This window comes from Apus apus, chromosome 11 (genome assembly GCF_020740795.1).
Source record: "Apus apus isolate bApuApu2 chromosome 11, bApuApu2.pri.cur, whole genome shotgun sequence".
In the NCBI taxonomy this organism is placed as follows: Eukaryota; Metazoa; Chordata; class Aves; order Apodiformes; family Apodidae; genus Apus; species Apus apus.
In genome coordinates, this window is record NC_067292.1 from 2,673,893 (window position 1) to 2,699,507 (window position 25,615).

General features: G+C 56.2%; 2 protein-coding genes across 4 annotated transcripts; both read left to right on the forward strand.

The window, feature by feature from the left end:
* The first annotated feature begins 217 nt into the window (after positions 1-217).
* LOC127389420 (dual specificity protein phosphatase 22-A-like) lies at positions 218-15,716 on the forward strand. Of its 2 annotated transcripts, XM_051629883.1 has the most exons (8): positions 218-312; positions 458-534; positions 1,996-2,029; positions 2,759-2,841; positions 5,875-5,924; positions 8,166-8,240; positions 8,679-8,850; positions 13,281-15,716. In XM_051629883.1, exons 2-8 carry the CDS (start codon positions 514-516, stop codon positions 13,473-13,475), a joined length of 630 nt encoding a protein of 209 aa, XP_051485843.1. In that variant the 5' UTR covers positions 218-312; positions 458-513; the 3' UTR covers positions 13,476-15,716. The 2 variants fall into 2 exon arrangements, with proteins under 2 accessions (XP_051485843.1, XP_051485844.1); XM_051629884.1 differs by lacking the exons at positions 218-312; positions 458-534; positions 1,996-2,029; positions 2,759-2,841; positions 5,875-5,924 and adding an exon at positions 6,717-7,970.
* A 1,537-nt stretch (positions 15,717-17,253) lies between these two features.
* Positions 17,254-25,246, forward strand: IRF8 (interferon regulatory factor 8). Of its 2 annotated transcripts, none has more exons than XM_051629876.1 (9): positions 17,254-17,269; positions 18,699-18,873; positions 19,659-19,842; positions 20,831-20,919; positions 21,333-21,444; positions 21,764-21,811; positions 22,313-22,699; positions 22,998-23,113; positions 24,067-25,246. In XM_051629876.1, the coding sequence occupies exons 2-9, from the start codon at positions 18,700-18,702 to the stop codon at positions 24,244-24,246; spliced, it is 1,290 nt and encodes a 429-aa protein (XP_051485836.1). In that variant the 5' UTR covers positions 17,254-17,269; position 18,699; the 3' UTR covers positions 24,247-25,246. The 2 variants fall into 2 exon arrangements, with proteins under 2 accessions (XP_051485836.1, XP_051485837.1); XM_051629877.1 differs by having other exon boundaries at positions 23,333-24,159.
* The last annotated feature ends 369 nt before the right edge of the window (positions 25,247-25,615 follow it).

Consider the following 25,615-nt stretch of genomic DNA (forward strand, 5'->3'; position numbering starts at 1 on the left):
TTGGAATTCTGTTCTCCTTCCTCGTGACTGGGAGGAATTAACACGACTGGGAGAGCAATCCTGCTGGGTGCAGGGCTTGTCCCAGCCCCAGGCATCCCAGGACAGCATTGCTGGGATGAGGGAGTCGTTCCTCCCAGCAGCCTCCTCCTCTTCACCCTCCCCCAAAGGCTACAAAAACCCCAGGGAGCCCGGGAGAGAAACCTGAGCCTTCCCACAGCCCTGGATCCGTATTTCCTCCTCCCCTGCCGAGTGCCAGCCACTCTCCTCAGTCTCCTTCACCCACCAGAGACCTGCTGGAGCAGCCTGACAACGGTGAGTGAGCTGAGTGTGCTGGGACTCTGCACGTTCCCCTCCTGACCAGTGTTTCCTCTTCATCCAGCTCTTGGCAGCAGGAGGCATGGCTGGAATGGGGCAGCTCTCACCACCCTGTCTGGGATTTTGGGGTGTTTATTTGCAGGTAGCCTTGGAAAACAAGGAGCCACTCAGTTCCTGACCCTGGGAAGAGAAAAACACATGGGGAATGGAATGAGCAAGGTACTGTGGGGAGGGGTGGGATGGAGGCCAGCCTGTCCTCCTTGGGCAGGACCTTTCTCCTGCAGCCCAGAGGGATGGATGCTCATTCCCAGGCCACCACGATGCCCTAAATACAGCTGTTTGCATCCTTCCTTGCTCGTTCCTCTTTGAAAACTGAGGAAGGGGAAAGCCAACAGTGATCTCTGGGTTTGTATCTGAGGTGACAAACTGTCTGGGGGTGTTAAAAAAGTGACAGCTGCCTTTAGATGCTCGTCCCTTGGGTGCTAAGGTGGTGGGATTAGCATCCTCAGGGGGGGTCCCTGCAGGGAAATTTCCTCCCTCATCTCCCCCCCATGGGATGGGTCTGTGCCTGGCAGCCAGGAGCTGCTGCAAGTTGGTCTGCTGAGCTCCCTGTCTGGCAGAGGGGATTGATTTCTGTGTGTGTCCCAAAATAACCACTTGGGTTGTGCCTTCTCCAGCTTAAAATTAGACTCTGGGACAGCAACTGAGAGACCAGGTCAGGGGAAACTCCCTCTGCATGGCTCTGCTGTGGTTTAACACTGGGATTCCACCTCCTGTGGGTGCAGCCTGACCTACAAAGGGGCTTTTACAACCTCCTGGTGCCACCAAACTTTCTTGGAGAGCCTGGGTTGGTGCAGACGTGTTTGTCTTGTAGGATCCAGCTTTGACTTCACAAGTTGTTTGGTTTGGTCCCTCCTAGTGGTCACAGCTTTGCTCCCCTGGGCACAGACATTTGCTGAATCCAGGTGTCTGCACCCCAGGAGCAGCTTGGTGTTCAGCAGCAGGTGGGCTGGATGTGATCCAGAGCTGCTGAAAACCCTTCCTACAGCCTCTCAAAACAAGTGTCTTCTGCCAGATGGGTGAGCCCCACGGGGAACCAGCTCCTCCTCTCTGTGCCCCCGGAAACTGCTCTGGTGGGGTCATAAAATACTGTGAGCTGCCTCCTTTTTTTCCTCCTTCATAGTTCTGCTGCAGTAAATTGGAGACCAGATTTGCATACTTGACAGCACTGATTGCAACATCCTGGCCAGAAAAAGTATTAAAAATAGCCTGTGCCTTTGCCTGCCCATCCCCAGCTGGCAGGAGTAACCTTTGGAACTGTTTGCAAGAGGTGGTTGCTAGAGAATAGCAAAACAAAACTGAGCTGTGCCTCCAGAGCCAGGCAGGATGGATCCAGCACCACCTTTCCCACAGCAACAGCACCAAACCCACCCCCCTGCTATTTATGTGCTGAGTTTTCCTGAGCTCTGCACTCCTGGAGGGGTTTGGGCCAGTGCTTGGAGTGGGTTCAGTTTTGGTGCTTGTTAATCAAGATGGTTTGTTAATTAGGTGCCTGGTTTGTGGTGGGTTGGGGAGTTTGCAGCTGGTCCTGCTGGTACCACCTGCTCAGCTTGATGCTCCCGTGGTGTTGGGTGCACGTTGTGCCCATCTTAAACCTCTGTCCTTTTTGTCACCCCCCAGGTTGTCACAGGCCTCTACCTGGGGAACATCCATGGTGAGTGCCTTCCCCTGCTCCACCTCCCTGCTGCTGCGGGATCCTAGGGCTGGAGGAGCCCCTCAGAGCTTCCCTGTGCCTGCTCCCAGCTGGGGATCTCAGCATCTCCTGGTGATCCAAACCCCTGAAATACTCCCAGCTGCAAGTGGCCTCGTGCAGCTGCAGCCCAGGAAAGGGATGTTCACAGGGAGCTGTGGTCGCCAGCTGTGCTGGAGCTCTGGGAAACCCTGGCATGGCTGGAGACCATCCTGGGTTTGCTGAGACAGTCTTTACAGTGAGCCAACACCTGGCTTTCTCACTAGGACCTCTGGCCTCGTGGGGAGCAGGGTGAAGCTTGGGTTTCACACGACAGTGAGGACACCACAGCCTTTTCTACACCAGAGAAAATTCCGATTTTATCACAGAATCCTAGAAACATAAAATCACTTGGGTTGGAAAAGGCCTTTAAGATCACCAAGTCCAGCTGTTACCCCAGCACTGCCACCTCCATGTCCCTCAGCACCTCATCTCCATGGCTTTTAAATCCCTCTCGGGATGGTGACTCCACCACTGCCCTGTCAGCCAGGGCCTGACAACCCTTTCAGGGAAGAAATAATTCCTAATACCCAACCTAAACCTCTCCTGGCACAACTTGAGGCCATTTCCTCTCGTCCTGCTGCTTGTTTCTTGGGAGAAGAGACCGACCCCTCCTCACTCCCACCTCTTTTCAAGTGTCACTCCTGCTTCCAGACTCGGAGGACCGGGAAAGCCTGCAGAGGAACGGGGTGACACACATCCTCTCTGTCCACAGCTGCGCCAGGCCGGTGCTGGAGGTGAGTGTGGGGCTGAGGGGGTCTGCGTGGGACCCCCCCGGAGGGGAGCAGGGGCTGGGGAGGTGCAGACGGGACACCCGCGATGTCTCCTCCAGAAAAGCAAGGCTGGATTTGCAGCGATTCGCACGGGTTCGCGCCGTTCCGTGTTGAATTTCACCCCCAAAAAAGGGCTCAGCGCCGCCTTTGTTTATGTCGGGGTGGGGGGGGGGAAGCGGGGTGGTTTGGGGTGACGGGAGGACACGGGCACCCACCCCTCCCGTGGGTTTTAGGAGCGCACCGGCCGTGCCCGGTGCTGCCGCGGGGAGAACCGCGAGAGGGCGGCGGAGCCCCGCGGATGGCGGCACCGGGGCCGGGCCAGCCCCGGCCGGGAGAGGGGACACAGCGGGACCCGCAGCTTCGTCCCCTTCCTCCAGGACAGGGGTCTCGGCTCTCCCTGGCTTTGCCTGCCCCCTCCCACCCCAACCCCCCTGCCTCACAGATCCCTCGAGCTGTGGATGGGTGGGGAAACTGAGGCAGGAGGGGGCTGCGCGGGGGGTTGATGGCAGAGGTGCTGGCCATGCACGAATCCCACCCGTGGGTCCCTGCAGCAAGAGGGGGGTCGGTCTCTTCTCCCAAGTAACAAGTGGTAGAACAAGAGGTAACGGCCTCAAGTCGCACCAGGGGAGGTTGAGGTTGGATATTAGGAACAATTTATTCCCCCAAAGAGCTGGCAGGGACTGGAGAAGGTCACCATCACCCCAGGAGGTATTTAAAAGACACGCAGAGGTGGTGGACTTGGCAGGGCTGGGTTAAGGGTTGGACACAAGGAGGACATGGAACTGTTGGAGTGAGTCCAGAGGTGGCCACCAAGATGTTCAAGAGGGCTGGAGACAGGCTGAGAGAGCTGGAGGTGTTCAGCCCAGAGAAGAAAAGAGAGGGGAGACCTTAGAGCACCTTCCAGTGCCTGAAAGGGTCTTTTTACAAGGAGAGGGAGTGATAGGACAAGGGGGAATGCTCTTTCAAGCTGCAAGAGGAGAGACTGAAATAAGAGGAAGAAATTCTTCACTGTGAGGGTGGAGAGGCCCTGGAACAGGTTGCCCAGGGAAGTTATGAAATCCCCATCCCTGGCAGTGTTGAAGGGCAGGTTGGATGGGGCTTGGAGCAGCCTGGGCTGGTGGGAGGTGTCCCTGCCCATGCAGGGGGTGGGACTGGATGGGCTTTAGGTCCTTTTCAATCCAAAGCAGCCTGGGACTCCATGCTCGGGCCGTGCTGCTCTTCTCATCCCGACGCTGGACCACCTGCCAGCTCCCACATTCAGGGATGCTGCAGGAGGGGAAGGGGATCTGCTTGGACCCCTTGTCCTTCGGGACCACCGTGTTCAGGCAGCCCCAGCAAAACACCCGCTCGAGTCCCTTTCCCGCTGGGTGACGCGGGCGGGGGGTGTGGAGGGAGAGAAGGGACGAGGCTGCAAAAAACGGGAGCAGAGAAGGGGCTGGTGGCTGGAGAAGGGGCTGATGGTGGGGCTGGTGGGGCTGGGGGCACGGCCGGACGGGCAGGGAGCGCAGGGCGAGCGCGGGGCAGCGGGCAGAGAAAGGGAAGCGGAAAGGCGCGGTGGGTTGAGCAACGTGTCAATCACAGCCCCGGCTCGGGAACCGCAAACCCCAGCGCCGTTCCCATGCTCGGCTCAGCTCCCCGAGGAGGGATGGGGGTACCCTGCCCCGCGGGCAGGGGAAGCTGCAGTTAATCCGGGATCGGGGTGCGGGTCAGGGGCTGGGGAGGAGCGGCGTGGCTCTGCTGTCCTGGTGGCTCTGCTGTCCTGGTGGCTTTGCTGTCCTGGTGGCTCCCATCCCTCAGGGAGGTCGGGCTGGCCCCAGGCATGGCGTGGTGCAGCCAGGTTTTGGGAAGCCTTAGCCCATCAGGGCTCATCCTGCAAAGCCTGCTGGTGTTTGGTTGCTGGTCCCCGTGTCCCTGCCTGCTGCATGGTCTCCTGTCACCCGCCGAGCTCCTGCCTGCACCCGTCACCCCCTGCGTGCCAGGGAGCTGTGGTTTGGCTGGGGGTGTGGATGAGGAACCCACTGCCTCCGTTTCCCCTCTCTCCCTGGCCTCTCCAGCTGCTTCTCCAGGCAGGGAGCAGCTGGCTGGCATGCCATGGGGAGCCAGCAAGTGGCACATCCTTGCAGCACCTTATCCACCATCCTACAGCATGGTGGGATAGGACTGGAGAGGATGGATGGGATGGAGAGGTGATGCGTGGGAAAACCCACCTGTGCTTGTCCTTGCAATATGGGCCTTTCCAGAGTGGGAATATCCCCGTGCCCATCCTCTTTGCCCCTTTCCTCCTTCAAATAATCTGCTTTTTACAGCCTCCCAATTTACCCTGGGCTGGAGGAAAGCACGAGTGGCCCGTGGGGTTGGGCTGCAGCAGCCCAGGGGCGAGTCCTTTTGGCCAAGATGCCACGGAGAGCCGATGGAGAAACCAGGACAATCCCTTCTACTCAGCCATTTCAGCTCTGGCTGGCAGGAATTCCACCCAGCTCACTAAAAAAAAGTAAAAAATAAATAAATAAGTTAGAAAAAGCTCAGATGAAAAGGATCTAATTTTAGCTCAGAACAGGGAGGATCGAGGAAGCGACGTTTTAAAGCAAGGCAAGAAACCTGCCCGACGCCAACGTGTGGCAGGATGATTTATTGTGTATTAAAAGGGCTGGAAGGAAATAACTCATTGATGAGGGTGACTTCATCAGTGCATGTTCACACACATCTTCCTGATGGGGCTTGTCAGTCAGTGCCCCAGGAAAGGGGTCCTCAGTTTTGGGGGGCTCCTGGGCATCATAGAGGTTCTCCACAGCCTGGGGGAACCTCTGGGCTGCAAGAAGAGGGAAACAGTCCAGGGTGGGATGGATTTGACCTGTCAAGTTTCTCCCTGCCTGTGATGGCACCCAAAAGTGGATTTTGGCTTTCCCCTCGACCCAAGAGGAGAGGGAGAAGAGAAAAATGGGGGATTTTGTGTCTTTTTCAGAGGTATCTAATTACTGCAATGTCTTTGTGTTGCAGGACATGACCTATCTCTGTATCTCAGCCTCGGATTCATCCAGTCAAAACCTGTAAGTCCTGTCTGTCTCCCAGTACCATGTGTCTGTGGTGGTGGGACAATAAAAGCTCTGATTCCACAGGATGAAGGTTGCTGAGAGAACTTCTTATCATTGCTGAGCTTGACAGAAGCTGTGGTTCGTTCTCAGGTGACAAACTTGGGCTTGAAATCTGCTGCTGGGTGTGTTTGCAGTCACTAAATTTAATTTTCCATCCATTTTCAGGATTATTCAACTGGGCAGGGCTGGAAATTGGAGCCTTAGAAGGACAAGGATTTGTGTCAGTCTTCCCAGATTGCAAAGAGAAACAAAATACTAAAACCAATGGGTTTTTTTCCCCCATACAAAGCATAGATATTCATTAGTCTTTTAACTACATTTTGGAGATGAAGCTGCCAAGACAGAGCCCAAGGTTTCACAGGACATGGTGGTGGGGTCCATGGGCACAGGCACTGCTGGCACTGGGGGGTGTCACTTTGGTCATCCATAAACCACCAGGAGATGGGCAACTCTGAGGGATTTTTCAATCAAACCCTGAAAAGGATTGAAACTTCATGCTCGGTGCCTGAGGCAAAGACTGTTTGAGGTGTTGGGTTTCCAGCATCCTTGGGAGCAGCTGTGCCCCGGGGGTGGGATTCTGATTGCTCATGCTCCTGCTGAGAGGAAAGAGAAGCTTTACAAGAAAGCCCTGCCTCAGCAAGAACAGGGTTTTTTGGTTGTTAGGGTTTTTTTTTTTTCCCCTCTCTTCTTTCTGTTTGTGACATGTCTGCTGAAAGGGGGGAGGGAACAAAGAAAAAACCCAGAGCATAAGCTTGGCTGCCGGAAGGAAGACTCCTTCAAGGAGCTATTTTCTGCTTGTCAGTTTATGCCGTGGATTTCACAATCCTGGTGAACTCTGTGTCCTGCAGAGGAGATGCTTGTGACTCAGGACCTCAGTGGCTCTCAGTGTTACTTCAGTCCTCTCACTTTGAGGCTGGAAAGGTAGAGGGAGAGCTTTCCTCTGCCTGCCCGTGTGGGTGAGGATGGATGGGGTGGCTGCTCGCTTCCTGCCCTCTGGGATGAGTTGGGAAAGTGATGCTGTGAGCATTGGAGAGGGCTGGAGGCTGGTGGCAAGTGTGCCAAGGGAGCTGGAGGCAAAAGCATTGTGCCCTTGTAAGCAAGGTGCTTCCCTGCTGGTCCCAGCCAAGGGGCTGGAGAGGAGGATGGATCTGGAGAGCCTGGACCAGGGTGGGCGTCACGTGCAGGCCCTGGGGGATGCTCTCTGCTCTGTGGAGACAATAAGATGAGGAGAAATTCCCTGGGATGAGCTTTAGGCAGAGAAAGGCCACCGCAAAGGGTGATGCTCTGTGGTCAAGGATGAGGCACATCCAATGAAGAGTGATGGACTGACATCTTCCAGGGCTGAGAAGCTCAGTATTTTTAGTATGACCAACATCTTCAGAATCTCCCCCACCTCTCCTCCTCTCCTTGGGATGCAGAACCCCTGGCTAGTTTTGCATATGTCCTTGGCTGGTTTCTTAGAAGTTACCTGAGCCCTTTCCTTCCAGGGGAGGGTGAAGAGCAGCATCCTCTTCAGCCTTCTTCCAGGGCAGAATGAAGAGAATTTCCTTTGATGGGCTAGCTTGGATTTTGCCTTCAGAAAAGCTGGCTCTGAGCCCGGGAGGTCTCCTGGGGGAGGCTGTGCTGGAAGCAAGCCCTTGGCCAGGGGCGCGGGGGGAATAACTCTGCAGGAGCTCGTGCCTTGGCTTCTGAGAAATCAGGAAGGCTGTGGAGGCAAACGCCCATCCCATCACGCGGAGGCAGAGGAAGTCCAGCACTGGAGATGGGACAGCCCAATTACCCAGAACCAGCTTTTCTGCCTCAGAACTCCCCCAGGGCTTGGTGGGAGCCGCAAGGGTGAGCAGGGATGGGCAGTGTTTACCACAAACGCGTGGCAAGGAGCTGAACACCTGGCTTGGTGTGGGGCTCCTGGAGGTGCTCACCCTCTTCAAGAGGGATGGCATCGCCCTGCTCCCATCCTGATGCCTTGGGCAGCAGGAAATCTCCTGGAAACTATCCTAGGTAAATTTCCTTCCTGGTAGATGAAGATCAGCCCCTCTGCCTTCACCTGGCAGTGGAAGGATCTCTGCTCCCACCTCACACTGGTGGCTACAGGATGGTGGGAAGTCCACAACTGCTGCTGGTGGTTGGGCAGGTGCCTTGCAGGGGTGGGCAGCCCTCCCTCCCTCAGCTCCCTCCCTCCCTCTCTCCTTGCAGGCTGCAGCATTTTAAGGAGTGCATCAAGTTCATCCACGAGTGCCGGCTCGGTGGGGGAGGCTGCCTGGTCCATTGGTGAGAGCTGCTGTCACCACCTCGTGTCCCTTGCTTGCATTGGTCCTTTGGGAGGTGGGGATGGGCTCCCCAAAAAGTGTCCTTCATGTCAAATGGCACTTGTGGTGGGGAGGAAGAAGAGAAGACAAGGAAGCCTGGGAGGGTGAGAGGGGAAGGTCTCCACTGCCAAGACCCTTGGGGATGGGTGGTCCGTGCACTGGGAACTTGAGCATCCGAAGAAGAGGGACAGGCTAGAGGAGGGGACAGGGGTAAGCCACATGGCTGGAGCCACCAGCAGTGGGTCCCTGTCCACGTAGCTCCTTACCCCAACCCACGGCCAGGGAACCCTGCTAGCCCTTCAGCTAGAGGGAGTGCCCACGGGAAGGTGCATCCCACGGGCATCCCTTGCTCCCTGGTGGGAAAACCTCTCCCTGACTCTGCTCCCTTGCCCCCTGCCAGCCTGGCTGGGGTCTCCCGCAGCACCACCATCCTGGTGGCATACCTCATGACAGTGACTGAGCTGGGCTGGGAGAGCTGCCTGGCTGCCACCAGGGCCTCCAGGTCCTACGCCAGCCCCAACTGTGGCTTCCAGCAGCAGCTGCAGCAGTACGAGGCGACCTCGCTGCAGGAGGTAGGTCCCACACCGACCTCCCTTTTTATGTGTGGCTGCAGAGTTTGCAAGTGGGCAGGACTCTTTTGCATGCAGCTCTGCAGGGGGCAGCTGTTTGCCCGAGCTGCCCTTTCCACCTGCTATTTATTACCTGGGGATTTTAGGTTTTGCATGTCAAAGAACCCACAAAAACAACAACCAAACAAGAAAAACTAAAAAAAAAACCAAGAAGTGCCTAGACGTGTTGGGAGGGCACTTAGAAAAGCTCTTCAAAAGCCCAGGGCTTTTCTGGAGAGTTCAGTCAGGACACAGTGGGAGGGATTGGTGAGCGTCAGGTCACCCGGGAGCCTGGGGACAGGGGCTGGACCGGTTCCTGGGAATGCGGAAAGGGGGAGGAAAGCTCTTGGGAGCGGCTGCGGGGTGTCTGGGCGTTCTCGGAGCTGGCCGGGCTTCCTCTGACAGCAGGTCCTCTGCTTTTAAGAGGCAGGCGATGGAGAGAAGCAAGCGGTGATGGAGAAATTCTCCTCTCCCCTTCCCGAAATGACGGGGAGCAAAAGTTTTGGAAGAGCAGGAGGCCTGGCGGGGGGGTTCCCGTCCCCTGCAAGGGAGGGATGTTGTAGCTAAGTCGAGCTGGATGCCAGCAGCTGGGAGGGACAGGGGCATGTTTTCTCAGGAGGGCACCAGTTGCAGGGATCAGAGCTGCACTTTTGACCTGGAAAGCCTTGGAAAGCAAAGGGAAATGCCTTTAAATGCACTGCTCCTGCCCTGCCGCAGCCTCCCACACCAGACCCTGCTTCTCTGCCCAGCCCTGGGCTCTGCAGAAAAGGACCAGTGTCCAAAACTGCCCCGTGAGGGCACACGGGCCACGGGTGGACCCCTGCAGGACAGAAGTAACCCACAACTCGACGGGTACCAGGCATCTCACAGCCCACGACACCCCAAAAACGTGGTCCCAGCCCTGGAGGTGAAGCCCCTCCCTCTGCTGTAGCCCCAGGCATCTGGCAAGGACCCCATGGGAAATGTCAGTGGAGAACCCTCGGTCCTTCCGGCCACACCAAGCACTTCCAGGGGCTTTCTGTCCTCCCAGAAGAGAGGCAGGGACAGCATCTGACATTGGCCCCAGTGTCAGCCCCTTCCTCTCTGCCGAGTGCCCATCCCCCGGGTGCCGGGGTGAGCGGGCAGGCGCTGTCACATGGGGAGATGCAGCCCTGCCCTGTTATCACCCACTTGGCAAAAAATAAAGCAACCCACGGATGGGGGTGGAAAATGGCCTGAGGGATTACAAAACACCCGTGGTGCTGGAGATTCCCTGTGGGGCTTCCCCTGGCCAGGCCAGCTCTCCCCAGCCCTTCGCACCCTCTGGCCACGTCCCAGCACTGTCAGAGATGCAGGGTTTGCTGTCGTCCAACCCCCCCCATCCAAACTATTCCTCCTGCTCCCCAACATCCCAGCTGGGCTCAGCAGATGCTGGACTTTCCTCCCTTTCCCTCTGGTGCTGCTTTTACCATCACCTCAGTTTTGCCTGGGCCTTTGCAAGCATTTCCCTGGATGTCCCAAAGGCAGATCCACAGGTGGAGGCACTTGGATGTGTTATTTTTTATTTCTGGGGAGCTGTGGGGTTTTAGCAAGAGCCTCTTTTTACTTGAAACACCCTCGTTCCTCACCATCACAGTGCTGGGGGAGGGGGAAGCTGTGGATGACCCTGGTGGGTGGATTGCTGTGAGCTCGGCCCCGGGGGCGAAGGTTGGGTGCTGGAGCTGGGAATGTTCTGGCATTACTCACCCACAGCTGCTTTTGGAGAAGGGGAAGAGCCAGGATGGATGCTCCAAGCTGACCACTTGCTCCCTGCTCCCTCCTCCTCTGTGAGAGGAAGGGGCTTGGGGGCAGGTGAGCTGAGGTGGATGGCTGGGGGTCTGGTGGGGTGGCAGGTGCTGGAGGCATGAACCTGCGTGGCCAGTGGCCCAGGGGACCTGCTGGCACCTGGGTCCTGTGCCTCTGGTCCTGCCAAGCAGCTGCCAGCTTGCTTACCTCGGCCGTGGGAGGTCACACCTCCTTCCCCTTGGTGGCTTTGGGGTGGTTTTCCGTGCCAGTAGGTGAGAGGCAGGACCAAGGGTGTCGTGACCTGAGCTTCGGCTCTTGTTGAGGGTAGAAAAGAGGCTCAGTTCCCCCATTTAGCCCAGCTGCCATCCCAGCAGGGTGCTGGAGATGCTCAGGAGGAAAAGCCTCATGTAGTGTTGTTGCAAGTCCAGCCAGTCCTCCTGGGGACCTCCTCCTGTCCTCCTCCCCAGGGCTGCAGACGAGCATCCTTTGGTGCCTTGGTTTCCTTGATCCAAAGCAGGGACCTCAGACAGGACCCCGGGAAGTAGAAATGGGGAAGATGTTCCCTGGGACAGGGCAGCCAGCTGCAGGAAGCACCCCTCGAGTGTGCAGCTGTGGTTTCGAGCTGGCAAATGGTGCTTATCAGGGCTGGATGGACAAAGAAGGAAGGAAGGGACCAAGAGCAGCAGCAGGGTGATGGGTAAGGTTAGAAAAGGAAGTAAGTCAGCAACAGAGAACAGAGCGTGGATGTGAGAGAGGGCACAGATGGGCATTTGGGTGATGGACTCATCCCCCCCCTGCCCCAAGGTCCCCCCGTGGTGCTGGCACACCATGGCCAGGCTGCCTTTCACCCCCCTCCCCCAGTGCCATCCCAGCTGGGACGGGTGCTCCCGGCGTGGGGAGAGAGGAGGAGGAGGAGGAGGGCAGTGGGTTAGTGGTCAGGGCTGGAGGAAACGGGCTGTAACCACTTCTTGCTCTGGTTTGAGATGGAAACGCCTGGCAGCAGCAGCAGGGGGCTTCCCCCCGCCCCCACCAGCTCCTGCCCTCCCTCCTTGGGTGGGGGGAGCCAGCTCTGAGGCTGGGCAGTGGGTGCTGAACCTTGGTGGGGGCTGAACATCAGTGGATGCTGAGCCTCAGTGGCCAGGCTGCTCTCCCCATTGGATGGTTTGCACAGGAGGGGTGTTCTCCCCGTGAGCAGCTGCCATGGATACTTGCCCTGAATCTTATTCCAAGTCCTGTACCAAATCCTTTGGGACTCCCTTCCTAGGGGTTGTTTTCGAGCCAGGAAATCAGGTCTGGCTCTCAGGGTCCATCCCAAAGAAGAGCAGACAGGGAGCGTGCAGCAGCTGTGCCAAGTCCTCCTGTCCAGTGGAGTGGATTTAGGAAATCCAGGCATTCCCAGTGGAAATCCCCTCTGTCTGAGCTGACCCTCCTTGGCTGCAGGAGAAGGGGATGTCTTTAGGGTCAGCCTCAGACTTTATCTTCTTGCAGGTCATGGTCCTGGTGCCTGTGGTGGCCCTGGCAGGACAGGGCTGAGCCACCCGTCCCACTGTCCTGCATCTTGGTCGTGGGGTGTTCCCACGGCTCCCCGGGAAGCTGGGGACATTGTGGGGACATTGGGGGTGCCAAGGCTGGGCAGGCTGGGGGCTGCCTGCTCTCTCACAGAATCATTCTGGTTGGAAAAGACCTTTAAGATCATGGAGTGCAACCATTAACCCAACTCTACTGAGTCCAGTGCTCTCCCTCTGCTCCCCTCGGCTGCATCCCAGTGCCAGGGCTCTGATGCTTGGTCCCTCTCTTGGCCCTTCATACCCACTTTCCCAACTCTGTGCCCTCCATCCTTTTCCTATGGTGTTTGGCATTGCTGGGCATGGTCCTACCACTAATCCCAGTAAGCCCTGCTTGCTGGAGCAGCCAGTTCCCAGCTCCCAGTAGAGCTGCCTGTTCCTGCCCACACTTTGGGGTTCTCCAGCCTGGAGCTGTCCGGTCGTTTCTCATCCCAGCAGGAGTGGGAAGCATTTCCATGGACTGTCTCTCACTTCCCAGCCACCTCCAGACCTCAGCCTGCTGCCAGCTGGCCCCTGGCCACAGGCAGATACCTGGGATGCCGTGGGGGATGAGAGTCACCCCTCAAACTGCCCACGGTGAGCAAGATGCTCTGTAAACAAACCTGCCTGGACATGCCAGAGCCGAGGAGGCTGTGCAGCTTGTGGAAGCAATTCCAGCCCATCCCCATGGCAGGGAGGAAGCGTGGGGAAGCTTTCCTGATGGGAATGGGAGGCACACAGGGAACAACGACAGCTTCTTGGCAATGAAAAGCAGAGCCACTGTCCTGGCTGCAGCCTGTGGGAGAAGCTGGGGATGCTGCTGGCTCTCCAGGTCCGTCTGTGCCAGGCTGGGATGTGGGAAGCATTTGGGGGGAGCCAACCGTGGTGTGTGAGCTCCTGTGGAACCAGGACCTCGGTGCTGGCTGTGTCTGGGGATCCCTTGGGCTCCCCCAAGGCTGTGCCCGGGGTGCTGCAGGCATTGCCCTTGCTGCTTCCCACCAGAGCTGCTGCAAGCCCCTGCTCTCAGCCGGGGGGTGTCTCAGTCCCCTGTGACCTTGACAACTTCTTTTGGCTTTGTCCTGGCAGTTCCGCTCCTGGATCCACCGGGACTACGGCAGGAACCCCTTCAAGGACCAGGAGGAGCTGCAGTGCTTGCTGGCCCAGCAGAAGGAGCAGCAGCTGGGGAGCAGGGATGGCTCCTGGCTCTGCTCCCCAGCTCCCACCTCCCCACTCCCCCACCATGCAGGTGGCCAGGGCAGAAGCAGATGGATGAAGAGATAAGCAGCTGGGCTTCTCAAAGGCAGACGCTGGCCCCAGGGCTTGGAAAACTCTGTGCTCCCTTTGCCAAGTGCCCGTGGGGTTTGTGTCCAGGGCAGCAGGCAGCCAGCATCGGGCTCGGCCGTGGGCTCCGGGGTTGGAGCGAGGGGTCAGGACTGGCAGACCCTCCCCTTGGCTGCTGGCTCAGTGTGTACCTCCAGGCAAGCCAGTTAATTGATGACAGTGTCTTGCTCTGTCCTGTTCCCTCATTCCCTGGTGGATCACAGCCACTTTTCCAGCTCCCAGGCCAGCAGGATGCCCTACCCTCCTTCCCTGAACCAGCACAGTATCTGGGTGCTCCTCTGGCTGGGCACAGGGTTGCCAAACCAGACCTGGGAAAGCCAGGGTGGGATGAGATGGAGAGAGGCCACCTTGGAACCTGGAGGCTGCTCCAAGGAGAGAGGGATGGCTTCTGGGGTGCAGGTGTGTTGCCAAGCCCGGCTGTCATCCCATGGGATGGGGAGAGGGGCTGGAGGCTGAGCTGTTCATGGGGTTGCAGATGCCTCTTGCCATGTTTGGACTTTCCTGGCCCAGCCTGTCCTTGGCAGATGTCTGTCTGACATTTTTGCTTCACCACCCTCCCAGGGAGGGGGGAAATCCAGAGGTGCCAGAGGCTGCAGATCCCCAACGCCTCCATCTCCAGAGCTGGAGTGGTTTTGGGTTTCCCCTGCTGCCTGATCTGAATGTCCCCAGTTGCAAAAGAAGCCACTGGCTCGATTGGACTCTGTCAACTGCAGACCAGTTTAACACTGTCCCTCTCCAGCAGCATTTTTAATATGGAAAGACTGTGGCCTTGTCCCTTTTTTCACCCAAACTCACACGGTGTATTCCCAAAGTGTGGGCTTCCTTTGCCAGGACTCCCCACATCCATCCTACAAGGGATCCTACAATCCATCCCAACCCTCAGCTCAGCCCTTCTACATTTAAACCTTCAACTCCCCCACCCCACCTTGGCCGTTGACTATAAATCCCTCACCTGCCTTCTGAAAAAGATCTTTTCTGCAATCCATGCTGAGAAAGGAAGAAAAAAAGACCCTTAGATTATTTCTAGGAATTCCCTTAATGAAAACTTCTGGGTACTCCAAGTGTGACAGGGCTGGGGGTAACTTGCCCAGCTCCTAAGAAAGAGGAGAGTGATTAAAACTGTAAGTGTGGCTGCTCTGGATTTGCCATGTTCCTGGACTCAATGTTTAGCCATAATGTATAGGATTCTGGGGAAAAAAAAAAATATGTGGGCTTTTCCCTGTGTTTAGGCTGAGGAAAAGGTCCCTTGGGCTGTTATTCCACATGGAGGAATGCTGTGGTTTGTGCCTGCAGTGTGGGAAAAGCAGGAAAAACATCCCAAGGAATTAAGGAGATCAAGGCCCATAAATGCTGCTGCTGGAGGTGGAAAGAAGGGAAGCTGAGCAGACTGGGGGGATATTGGATGTAATGCCTCCCTCAGCATTTTAGGAAGCAGAAAAATGGAACTCCTGCACAGGAAAAAAAAAGAGAAGAAGGTTGGTTTCTGGTCTTAATAGGAAGTCATTGCAGAGATGTGATAAGCAGAGATTAGATTTGCAGAAGGTGTGATAACCTCTGCAGAGTCCTGCACCAGCCTGGATGCCCCTTCCCAACCAGCACTCAAACCTTCCCCAAGGAATGCACCAAAGCAGGTGGCACCCCTGGAAAAATCCCCCTGATTTTGGGAAGCCCAAGGGATGCTCCCCCTAAGCTTCAGCATCGCCCACGGCATCACAGCGGCAACCGCTGCCTAAATAGCATCTCCTAACCCAGATTCCCCCCAAATTTAAGTGGTGTCCCAGCTGAATATATATATTTTTCCCCTCTGGCTTACACCCGTGGGACCTGGAGGGGATTTAGGACACCTGGGCACTGGAAGGCAAAACCTGAGGAAGGTAAATCTGGGCTGATTTTTGCTGCTTTCTGCATTCTGAAGAGCTCCGCAGGCTCTGCTGCCCCGCTCACCCCTGTTGGAAGCTGACTGTGGGGAAGGTGGCTCTGCTGAAGTGGGAATCAGCTTCCCAGGGTGCTGCTCACACACAGGGAAATAATTCCCTAGAAATTCCCAGCCCTGCTGCTTGCCCCAAGTGCTTTTCCCATTTTCCCTTTCCAGCTGCTGGCAGGGCTGAGGAGCATCTCGCTCCCTTCCAGCCCCCTGCTGCCAGCACTGTGGGTGGCTGAAAAAACCCCATTTTAAAGTTGTTTGCTTTCTTCTTTTTTTTTTTTTTTAATTATTATTATATATTTTATCCTCCTCCCACTGGGATCCCCCTCACTTCAGGAGAATGAGATTTTGCCTTTCCAGGCTGCCCATGAAGTCACAGACCCCAAACCAAACCCAGAGCTGATGGAAGACAACTCGTCTCCAGCTCCAGAGGAGTCACTTGATTCTACAAAACCCCTTAAAAATACCCAGATTGGCCAGAACTGTTACAAAATCAAGACCTTTTGGCTGGAGGTGTCTCTGTCCGGCATAGGGAGGCAGGACCAGTGTTGGGGGGACACACACAGTGATGCAAACTCCCTCTGCAAAGCCAGTTAAAAAAAAGAGGGTAATAAAAAAGCCATCACCCTCCCAACCCTATTTGGTTGCACAAGGTGTTTCTGGCTCTTCCCAAACCTGGCAGGGGAACGTGAGGAGGCTCAGGATGGTGTTTAAAACCCTGGGGTATTACAGCTGTTATTTATTACAAATGACAGGCAAGGTTGTGTACCTTAGATCATTATTTTTATTGCACCATCTGTGCAGCTCCATCCATTTCCCATTTCTCCGTATCGCCCCCACGGGAATCGTGAGGGTTTTCTTCCAAGAAATGGGTGTGTCATCTGGTAATCCCAAAAAAACCCCACCCCACGTGGATGAAGTCAGGCTGTGGATGGTTTTGATGCTCTGCCAGGCACCGATCCTGGCCAGGAGACAGCAGGCACTGCTGGTGGCAGGGAGGGGAAAACTGCTCTGGGACCTGGGGTTGGTCTGGGAGGGAACTGGGGACTGTCTGGGGATGGACTGGTTTGGGCTGGGGAGGCCAATCTGGGACTGGTCATGGGCCAGTCTGGGACGGGGCGTTGTTAACTGGTGACGGACCGATCTGGGATTAGGGGAGGCAGGTCTGGCATTGAGGATATTGGCCTGGGATTGGTAACGGGCCCATCTGGGATTGGGGATGGCTGGATTTGGGACTGGGGAGACTGGTCTGGGACTGGGGGAGGCTGGCGTGGGAGGAGCTGAGCTCTGTCTGGGGACGGATGGCCCCGCCTGGGGCTGCAGAAGGGACACGGGGACACGGGGACACGGGGACACGGGGACATGGAACACAGGGACACGGGGACACGGGGACACGGGACACTCGGCTCCGTCCCGGCTCGGGAGAGACCCACGGGGCCCCGCCCACTCCCCGCCTGGCCCCGCCCACTCCCCGCCCCGGCCCCGCCCACTCCCCGCCCGGCCCCGCCCACACCCCGCCCGGCCCCGCCCACACGCCAACAAACCACGCCCCACTCCCTGCCAGGCCACGCCCACTGCCCGCCCGCCTGATTTCCCGGAAAGACTCGCGCTTCAGAGAAAGCGCCCCTGCCCGCCGCCGCCGCTCCCCATTGGTCCGTCGGCAGCCAGAGCCCGCCCCTATTGGGCGGGGCCAGCGGAGGGCGGGACTCCTTATTAGAGGGGGCGGGGACATTGTCGGGCCCGCCCCCCCGGGTCGCTATAAAAGGCGGCGCGGCGGGCGGCGCGGGGCTCGGAGCGGAGCGGAGCGGAGGTGAGGGGGGAGCGGGGCCGTGTGCGGGACGGGGCTGCTGCGGGCTGCCCCGGGGGGCTGCGGGGCTGGGCCTGGGGAGAGCTCGGCCGGGGCTGGGGGCGGCTCGGGGCGGGTGCTGGGGTGCGGTGCGGGGTGCTGGGGTGCGGTGCCGGGTGCGGTGCGGGGTGCTGGGGTGCGGTGCCGGGTGCGGTGCCGGCTCTGCCGGAGGAGTTGGCTGGTGTCACAGCTCGCTGCGTGGGGAGGGCTCCGCGGCTCTGTCCCCTCTGTGCCGGCTCCTGGCGCTGGCGGCAGCTGGAAGGGCTTGCCCGGCTCTTTGCGGAGGGGGGGAAAAAAAGGCAGCTGTGGCCTCTGCTGGTGAGAAAAGCAGGCTTTCTGGAAAACGGGCTGAATGAGGAGGGTGTCGCTTAGAGGTTTCTGGTACCTTTCATCTCGGGGTAGCTCGGTGGTTGGTGCGGGAGCCCCCTGGGGGGCTGTGTGCGCCTCGGTCCCTCCAGGGCTGAGCTGTGGCACCTTCACACCTCTCTCCGGAGGGGCTGCTGGGGTCCAGAGCTGTGCCCTCGGTGTTGTTCTGGCTGGTGCCGTCACTGTGGTCATCCCTGAAAGCAGGGGCTGTGCTGCGGATGGCCAGGGAGGTCCCGGTGCCAGGCAGCGGGGTGATGGAGAAGGGACAGAAGTTGGTGGCACTGACCCCCTGGCAAACAGGGGCCACCATGTCTCAGGCTGTGCTGGGAGCATCCTTGTTTTCTCTCCAAAACCTTCCCATGGGGCAGTAAATAAGTTAAAAAGATGAGGGAGAGGTAGTCCTGTGGAATTTGGAGGGCTGTGAGCTCAGAAGGCTGGGAGGGCTGATCTTGGGGCTGCTGGTCACTTCTGCTGGGCCACCAACTCCTGGGGTCCCTGAGGGTCTTGCTATGGAAGTGATGAGGAATGCTGGGAGGGATGAGCCTGGCATTTTGCTTCTAACTGGGTGGGAGAAGGTTTTCCAGAAGTCCTCCTTGGAGTCACCCAGCAGTTAGCAGCTAATGGGAGTCTGGCCTGGGATGTCCTGTTGCAATGTCACTTGCTCAGGTGGCAGCACACCTGGATGCTTTAATCCCTGTCCACCTGCTCCCTATGTGACTTTTTCCACAGCTAAAAGCAGGAGTAAGCAGAGCACTGGGTCAGGCTGTTTCTGTGAGCAGAGCTTTGGCAGAGCTGGAGGAAGAACTGACATTCAGAGGGAATTGCCTTGATTTCTTTAATTCCAAAAGCAGCAGGGGGGGGATTTTCAAGCACAGACTTTGACCCGTGGGATTTGCAGAACCACCAAGAGCTGCTCATCTCTGTGGGTGGTGCCAGGTGGCAGAGCAGGACATGGTTCCTTGCACCCTGGTGGTGGTGGGCCAGTGCTGGGGGACCTAACAGGACTTGGACCTCTCTCTCCATCCAGGATGTGTGACCGCAACGGGGGGCGGCGGCTGCGGCAGTGGCTGATCGAGCAGATCGACAGCGAGCTCTACCCTGGGCTCATCTGGGAGAACGAGGAGAAAACCATGTTCCGCATCCCGTGGAAGCACGCCGGGAAGCAGGACTACAACCAGGAGGTGGATGCCTCCATCTTCAAGGTAGGGGCTGAAGGTTAAAGCTGTTTCTCCACCGTTTCTGGCCTTGGCGATGCTGTTTGTCTCCTTGTGGGCGGTCCCACCTGTGGGTGATGTCCATGTTCTCTGTGGGTTCTGCATCTCTGACCTTTGCAGGAGATGCATCACCCCACAGCTGGTCTCCCAGGCTCTTCTGGGGTATTTATTCCTCTTTTCCAAATGCTGGTGCCAGGTTTTGGTTTGTTTTCAGCATGGTTGAACCTTGTTCTCACCTGAGAAGGAGCTTGACCTGCTCCTTTTCACCTGCTCTAAACTTCTTATCAGGCTATTCTTGATAAACATCTGGAATTACAAACAACTGCAGGAGGGAAGGAAGCTTGGGATTTCACTGAAGGACGGGGGGTTTTCCAGTTTTGGGGAAAAACTGGAAAATTCCATCCTGAACTGAAAAGGTCAGGCTTTTCCCCAGGAATTCCCTTCCCTCTGCCCACGCTTCCAAATATCTGTGCTGGTGAAGGAGTTGGCTTTCAGGGCAGTGATGGCTGGTTTGGGAGCACTGAGCTATGAGGATGGCATTGAATTCAGCCCCTTGAAAAATGCATCAATACCTAAAAAATAAAGAAATAGGTATATTTAAAACATATTTTGCAATCTCCCATCAGTGGTAAAACATATTGTCCCACCAAGAGCACGATGTTCTGGTTTTAAAAAGAAACCAGATTTCATTTATTAGCCAGGAGCTGGGAAAGGAGGTTTATTTGGATATTGAATTGAGGTGTTACTGGGGTCTTTTGTGGCTTTTGTTTTAGGCCTGGGCTGTTTTTAAAGGCAAGTTCAAAGAAGGTGACAAAGCAGAGCCGGCCACCTGGAAGACACGGCTGCGCTGTGCCTTGAACAAGAGCCCTGACTTTGAGGAGGTGACAGATAGGTCCCAGCTGGACATCTCTGAGCCCTACAAGGTCTACAGGATTGTGCCAGAGGAGGAACAGAAATGTGAGTGGCCTGATAAGGGACTGAACCCCCGGTGCAGGTCGATCCTGTGAGTGGCCACAGAATTGTGGTGCTGACCTACACCTGAGCAGAGCTTCCTGGCCAGGCCTGTGCCCTGATGCTTTTTTTTTTATTGTCCTGCTTTGCAGAAGGTGTCCCCATGTCACCACTGTGGGGAGGAGGGAGGGCAGACTTTTCTACCCCCCCCTAAACAGCTGCTTAGGAAATTGAAGATAAATGTAGCATTGCATGACTTCCCATCCCATCAGGATGTTGTAGGGGCCAATCCAAAACTCTTTTTTACCCTTTGGGATGATCCTTGAGCCCTTGTTCTCCCAGTTCCTGCCCAGCATGGGTGATGGGGCTGCAACAAATCCCCCCCTCTCTTGCCAGCAGTGATTATAGCAGCAGCAACTTCACAGAACAGTTGCTGGTGCCACTTCTGGTGCAGTGCATGTCACACGCACAAAGTGTCTCTCTTTGTGGTTAGGTGTGTATGCTTTTCCTTTTTGTTTAATTTAAAAAAAAAAACAAACCAAGCAAACCTCATGAAAAAAAAAGATCTCACTGTCAGGAAATCTACCTTTAGCATCTCTGTCCCCTCCAGCCACGTTCACACGGGGGGCTGTGCTGTCACTATGCAAATGGCAAATGGTTCCCACCGGCACCACGGCCGGGGGAGAAAGGAGAAGCAGCAGCTCCAGTCTCTGGGGTGCTCAGAAAAACCCCAACCCTCTGCTCTAGGTCTGCTACCGACCAGAATTCATCTGCTGGTCACTGTGTGTTGGGACAATGGGTTGTGGACTGATATTTTTTGGTCCTAGGGGGAGCTGGAGGGGACTGCGAGTTCCCCCTGTCCCCCTCGAGGTGCTGTTCTGTGCTGTGGTTCTCAGTTTCAGAACTTCTGCAGGGGTGAAGGGTTTCTAGAACCCTGTGGCCAGATGAGCTGTGGTGTTGGGGTGGCCGTGCTCATCCTGGCCTCTCCTTCCAGGCAAAGCAGGGATTGCCAATGGGAGCAGCCTGAATGACATCACGGAGATGGACTGCAGCTCCTCTGCCATTGATGACCTGATTAAAGAGGTGAGCCCTCACCCTGGCTGCAGGTCACCTTGGCCAGAGGTGGATGGAGGGCAGGCAGTGGCCTGGTAAAGCATTGCCTTCCTAAAATTCAATCTGCAAAGCTCTGGGAACCAACCTGGCAAGTGATCCTGGGTTTTGCAGCTTGTTTGTGTGACCTTTGGGCAATGGAGGCTGTTTCTCAGCTCTGTCCCCTTTCTCAGCTCTGTCCCCTCGGGCTGCTTCTGCTCAGTAGCTCTGGAGGATGTTAGTTGAGCACACAGCCTGGGGAATGCCAAACTTGGTCTCTCTAACCCAAAAAGCTCTCTGGCATCCTGGTGGTGTTGCCATTTGGACCCTCTCAGTGCTGTGGGTGTCTCTGGGGCAGTGGCTGCCCAAGGCATTGACTCTGCTCTGCTCTGTGTCTGCTCTCACAGCCCCCCTGTGTTGATGAGTACCTGGGGATCATCAAGAGAAGCCCCTCACCCCCCCAGGAGACCTGCAGGAACCCCCCAATACCCGACTGGTGGGTGCAGCAGCCCAGCCCTGGTAAGGACCTGGCAGCATCTGTGGTGTTTAACAGGACTGAGCTTCTCGTCCAGGGCAGGCAAAAAAAACTTGCAGTGGCCAAGAGTTGCATTTTATCTTCCTTATTAAGAATGCTTGAAGTACTAGTGATGAACACTGACTGGTAGCAGGAGCCCAAGTGTGTGTTGCAGAGGATTAAATCTACTCGGGGGGGGTATTTTTTGGCATCTCCTACCGGGTGTGGCTGGGAGAGGAATCTGGGGCCTGGCAGAGGTGGGGTGTTGGGATGGGGGTTTGGGGCTGGACATGCAGCACAACTCAGCTTCCTCTCTGCCCACAGCGTTGCCCCTGATGAATGGCTACTCTGGCTACGAGCAGCATCATTCAGGTATGGCAGGTCCCCTGGTGGCTGGTGGACCCTGGCCATCAAATGCCCCTCTGGGGTTTGGCCTCGCGTGTGTCCTGGCAGGAGGTGGTTCTGACTCTGCTCCCTGCCTTGGGGAGGAGGGTTGCTTTAGGTCTGGGAGGTCCCCCTGCCCTCCTGGGTACCCGTGGGGTTTGCATGCTGTGCAGGGATGCATCCTGGCCCATTGGCCTGTGGCCCTGTCCCAAGGGGGGTGTCCCAGGGTGCTGGGATCAGCCTTTAGTGTGGGGAGATCTGCCCACAGCCAGGAAGTGTGGAGGAAGAGGTTGAGTATTGGGACTGGTGCTGCTACCAGGCTGAGTGCTGAGATGTCCTCAAGCCAAGTAGGAGGAAGTCTTCTCCATCAAGTGAGACTTGCTCCCAGGAAATATTGCTGCTCTTGTGGAGTTTGGGCATGGCAGTGAAGAGCTGGGGGGGGATTTGTCTTCTCCTGATGAGTGGTACATGTTCCCCATCCCCTCCCAGGTTACTCCCAGATGGTGATCACCTTCTACTACGGGGGGAGGCTGGTGGGCCATGTCACCACCTCGTGCCCTGAGGGCTGCAGGATCTCACTCAGCCAACCCTCCAGCCATGGTGAGAAGCTCTATGCTCCAGATGCCCTGGAGCACGTGGGGTTCCCCTCAGCTGATGCCATCCAGAATGACCGCCAGAAGCAGATCACCAGGAAGCTCTTCGGGCACCTGGAGAGGGGTGTCCTGCTCCACAGCAACAAGCAGGGCATCTTCATCAAGAGGCTGTGCCAGGGCAGGGTCTTCTGGAGTGGGAACACCATGGTCTACAAGGACAGGCCCAACAAACTGGACCGGGATGAGGTGGTGAAGATATTTGACACCAACTTATTCTTCAGAGGTTTGTAGGAGTGTTCCTCTCTTTCTTCATCTGCTTGAGGGGGGTTGAAAGGGTGGTGCTCTTAGCCTTGGAGCACTTTGCATCCATCACTGATGGGTGACACAAGTGCTCTGGGTGATGCTGACAGATCTAGGAAGGAGTCACCTCGGTGTTTTGTGCCACTTGGCAAACTCCTTCTGCTTAGAGGTTTTGCACAAGAGACCTGGCTTCTCTTGAGCTTTCTTCCATGGCAGAGGGCTTGGTCCCAGAGCTGTGCAGCACAGGCTGGCAGCTTCCAGCTGTTCCCCTCTCCTTGCAGAGCTGCAGCAGTTCTACAACAGCCAGGGCCGCTTCCCAGAGAGCAGGGTCATGCTGTGCTTTGGAGAGGAGTTCCCAGATGCTCTTCCCCTGCGGAGCAAACTCATCCTTGTCCAGGTATGGAGATCTGCTGCTGAATTTCCCACCCCTTGTCTGGACCATACTGTCCTTCTCCTCCCCAAGAGCAGGGCTTGAGCTTACAGATTCTTGGGGTGCCTGAACTGGTGGGGTGGCAGATGTGACATGAGGCTTATCCACAGCCTCCTGAGAGGTTTGCAAACCAAGCTACCAAGTGGCAAAAGCTTTTCTAAGCTGTTCTTTCTTCTGTTCTCTCAGCACTGGAACCTCAGCCCCTCCTGTGGGAAAGAGGAATAAATCCCTGGAATGGTTGTGTTGAGGGATGCCTTCAAGCCAGGCAGCCAACAGATGTGGTGACCAATCCTGGTGATCAGGGCTGGGAAGTCCTTGGGAGGGTTGAAGGAGATGAGAGGGGAAATCCCCTTCAACTTCTTCCCTGGAGAAGCTGAAGCAAGACTGGGAGCCCAAAGCTCTGGAGCAATGCATGGGGTGTTTCTGGAGCCTGCACCCAAGTGTGGGACCCCCTTGGGCCAGCAAGGCTGCAGCAGAGGGACAGGGCATGGAGGGCACAGGGAAGGTGTTGCAGAGACCCACTAAGTCTGTGAGGTCCTGGAAGGGAATTCATAATTGCAGAGGCTGGTCCTACACTTTTCTGTGCAGTTTTCTGACCCGTTAACCTCTTCTTGCTTTGGGTGTCTTCACCTGAGGGGCACTCTGCATGTGGTGGGATGTCCCCCAGCCTGCCCTGACCTCCCTGTAGCTCTGCTGGGAGAGGAGCCCTCGTGACTGCTTCTTTTCTCCTAGAGGTGCTTGTGCCAAAGGTGGCTTATGGAGTTGGCCTGGCTGGACCTGGCCAACCAAGCTTGGCACAGTTGCTCTGCTGTGTCTCCCACCCCAGTGCCGGGGCTGGTAGAGGTGGATGGCATCAGTGGGAGATGCCCAGAGAGGTTCCTCTTCATTCACTGTCTTCACTACTTCTCTTTCTGGTGTAGGTGGAGCAGCTGTGTGTCAGGCAGGTGGTGGATGAGGCTGGGAAGACCTGCAGCAGCAGCAGCCCCATGCTCCCCATAGCTGATGAGACACAGCATGACCAGGTGTACAGGATCTTCCAGGACATCTGCACGACACACCAGCGACCCTTCTTCAGAGAACACCAACAGATTGCTGTCTGAGCCTCCTCCACAGACAGAGCAGGGTGGTTTGGGTTGATCTCAACCCAGTTTGGTCCTATTAGTGCCTAAATTCCCCTTTTGGAAAGTTGGTTTTTTTGTTCTTTGCTGTTCCCAGTCCAGAATCTGTACAAATACAGCAGGAGAAATTGCCAGGAGAAAGGAGGTCAGATCTTGGTGTCTGTCCTGCAGACACTTTACTGTTTAAAAATGACTTTTGTACCCAGTCCTGATCCCCTTGTCTACAGCTGGTGCCAGGGGAGCAGGGAATGGTCTGGCTGTGCAGGCAGGTCTGGGCTGGCACTGCTTTGTGTTGCCTTTGGTAATGGCCAGTCAAGCAGAACTAAAAATCAACACCTCTAAGGACCTGCCTTGCAGCTCAGACCTTGCCAAGAATACCAATTTGGTAGGAGATGAATCTTGAAAAAGCCTTAAAATGCTCAAATGTAGGAAATTCTTCCCAGAAATCAGGTTTTCTTCCCCCAAAGAGCCCTGCTGGTGGAGGACAGGGAATGCCTTCCCAGGAGAACCTTCTCAAATCCCTCTCTTTTTGCTGTGAGGTTAAGGCTGGATGTCTGTCTACCAAAGTATTTTGAAACTTGGAGATGAATGCAGATACTACATGTGTAAATCTTGATTATAAGAACTTAGGAATCTTCATTTTTCCCAACTAGAGACAGTTTTAGAGAAAATATCTCCAATTTTAAAAGATAGTGTGACTAGGTTGGCTTCACCCTCCCCAGTGTGTGGGTTGGTCTCTCCCAGGTGTGACCAGGCAGCAGCATCTGTGTGGAAATCTTCATTAACCCCACTCCCTGTGTGTCCCCAGCCCCAGGGAGCTGCCTGGGCAGGGGGCTTGTGCCTTGCAGCTGCCACAAGCCAGGACCCCCCCACCCCTGACATGTCCCTGCTCCTATGCTGCCTATTTATTTTATTCCTCAGGTTTAGTAATTGTTTTGTGGAATTTTTTTATCTTCCTGCAATTAAAATGCTATATTTTGTAGTCCTCTTGCAGTGTGGTTGGTTTGGTTGCAATGAATCAGGTCTTCATGGTGTTTTGGGCTTGCTCCTGTCCTGGTCTTCCTTGAGGTGGGGGGGATCTGCATGAAGGCTCTGCTGTCACCTCCCTCCTGGTCTGTATCTGCCCAGCTTCATCCCTGGGGCAGGGGAGGAATGAGCCAGGATGCTGTAATTTTGGGAGGAAGGAAAGGACTAGGGAGAAGGGATTGTCCCCTTTGGCACGGGTGAGGCCACATCTTGAATCCTGGCTTCAGTTTTGGGCCTCTCATGACATGAAGGATATTGAGGGGCTGGAGCGTGTCCAGAGAAGGGCAACAGAGCTGGGGAAGGGGCTGGAGCACAAGTCTGAGGA

Bases quoted from the DNA above. Each gene is read 5' to 3' on its own strand.
- LOC127389420 (XM_051629883.1), top strand. From the start codon at position 514: ATGGGGAATGGAATGAGCAAG. The intron at 535-1,995 runs GTACTGTGGGGA...GTCACCCCCCAG, and splicing joins TGGGGAATGGAATGAGCAAG to GTTGTCACAGGCCTCTACCT. The intron at 2,030-2,758 runs GTGAGTGCCTTC...TCCTGCTTCCAG, and splicing joins CTACCTGGGGAACATCCATG to ACTCGGAGGACCGGGAAAGC.
- IRF8 (XM_051629876.1), top strand. From the start codon at position 18,700: ATGTGTGACCGCAACGGGGGGCGGCGGCTGCGGCAGTGGCTGATCGAG. The intron at 18,874-19,658 runs GTAGGGGCTGAA...CTTTTGTTTTAG, and splicing joins TGGATGCCTCCATCTTCAAG to GCCTGGGCTGTTTTTAAAGG. The intron at 23,114-24,066 runs GTATGGAGATCT...TTTCTGGTGTAG, and splicing joins GCAAACTCATCCTTGTCCAG to GTGGAGCAGCTGTGTGTCAG.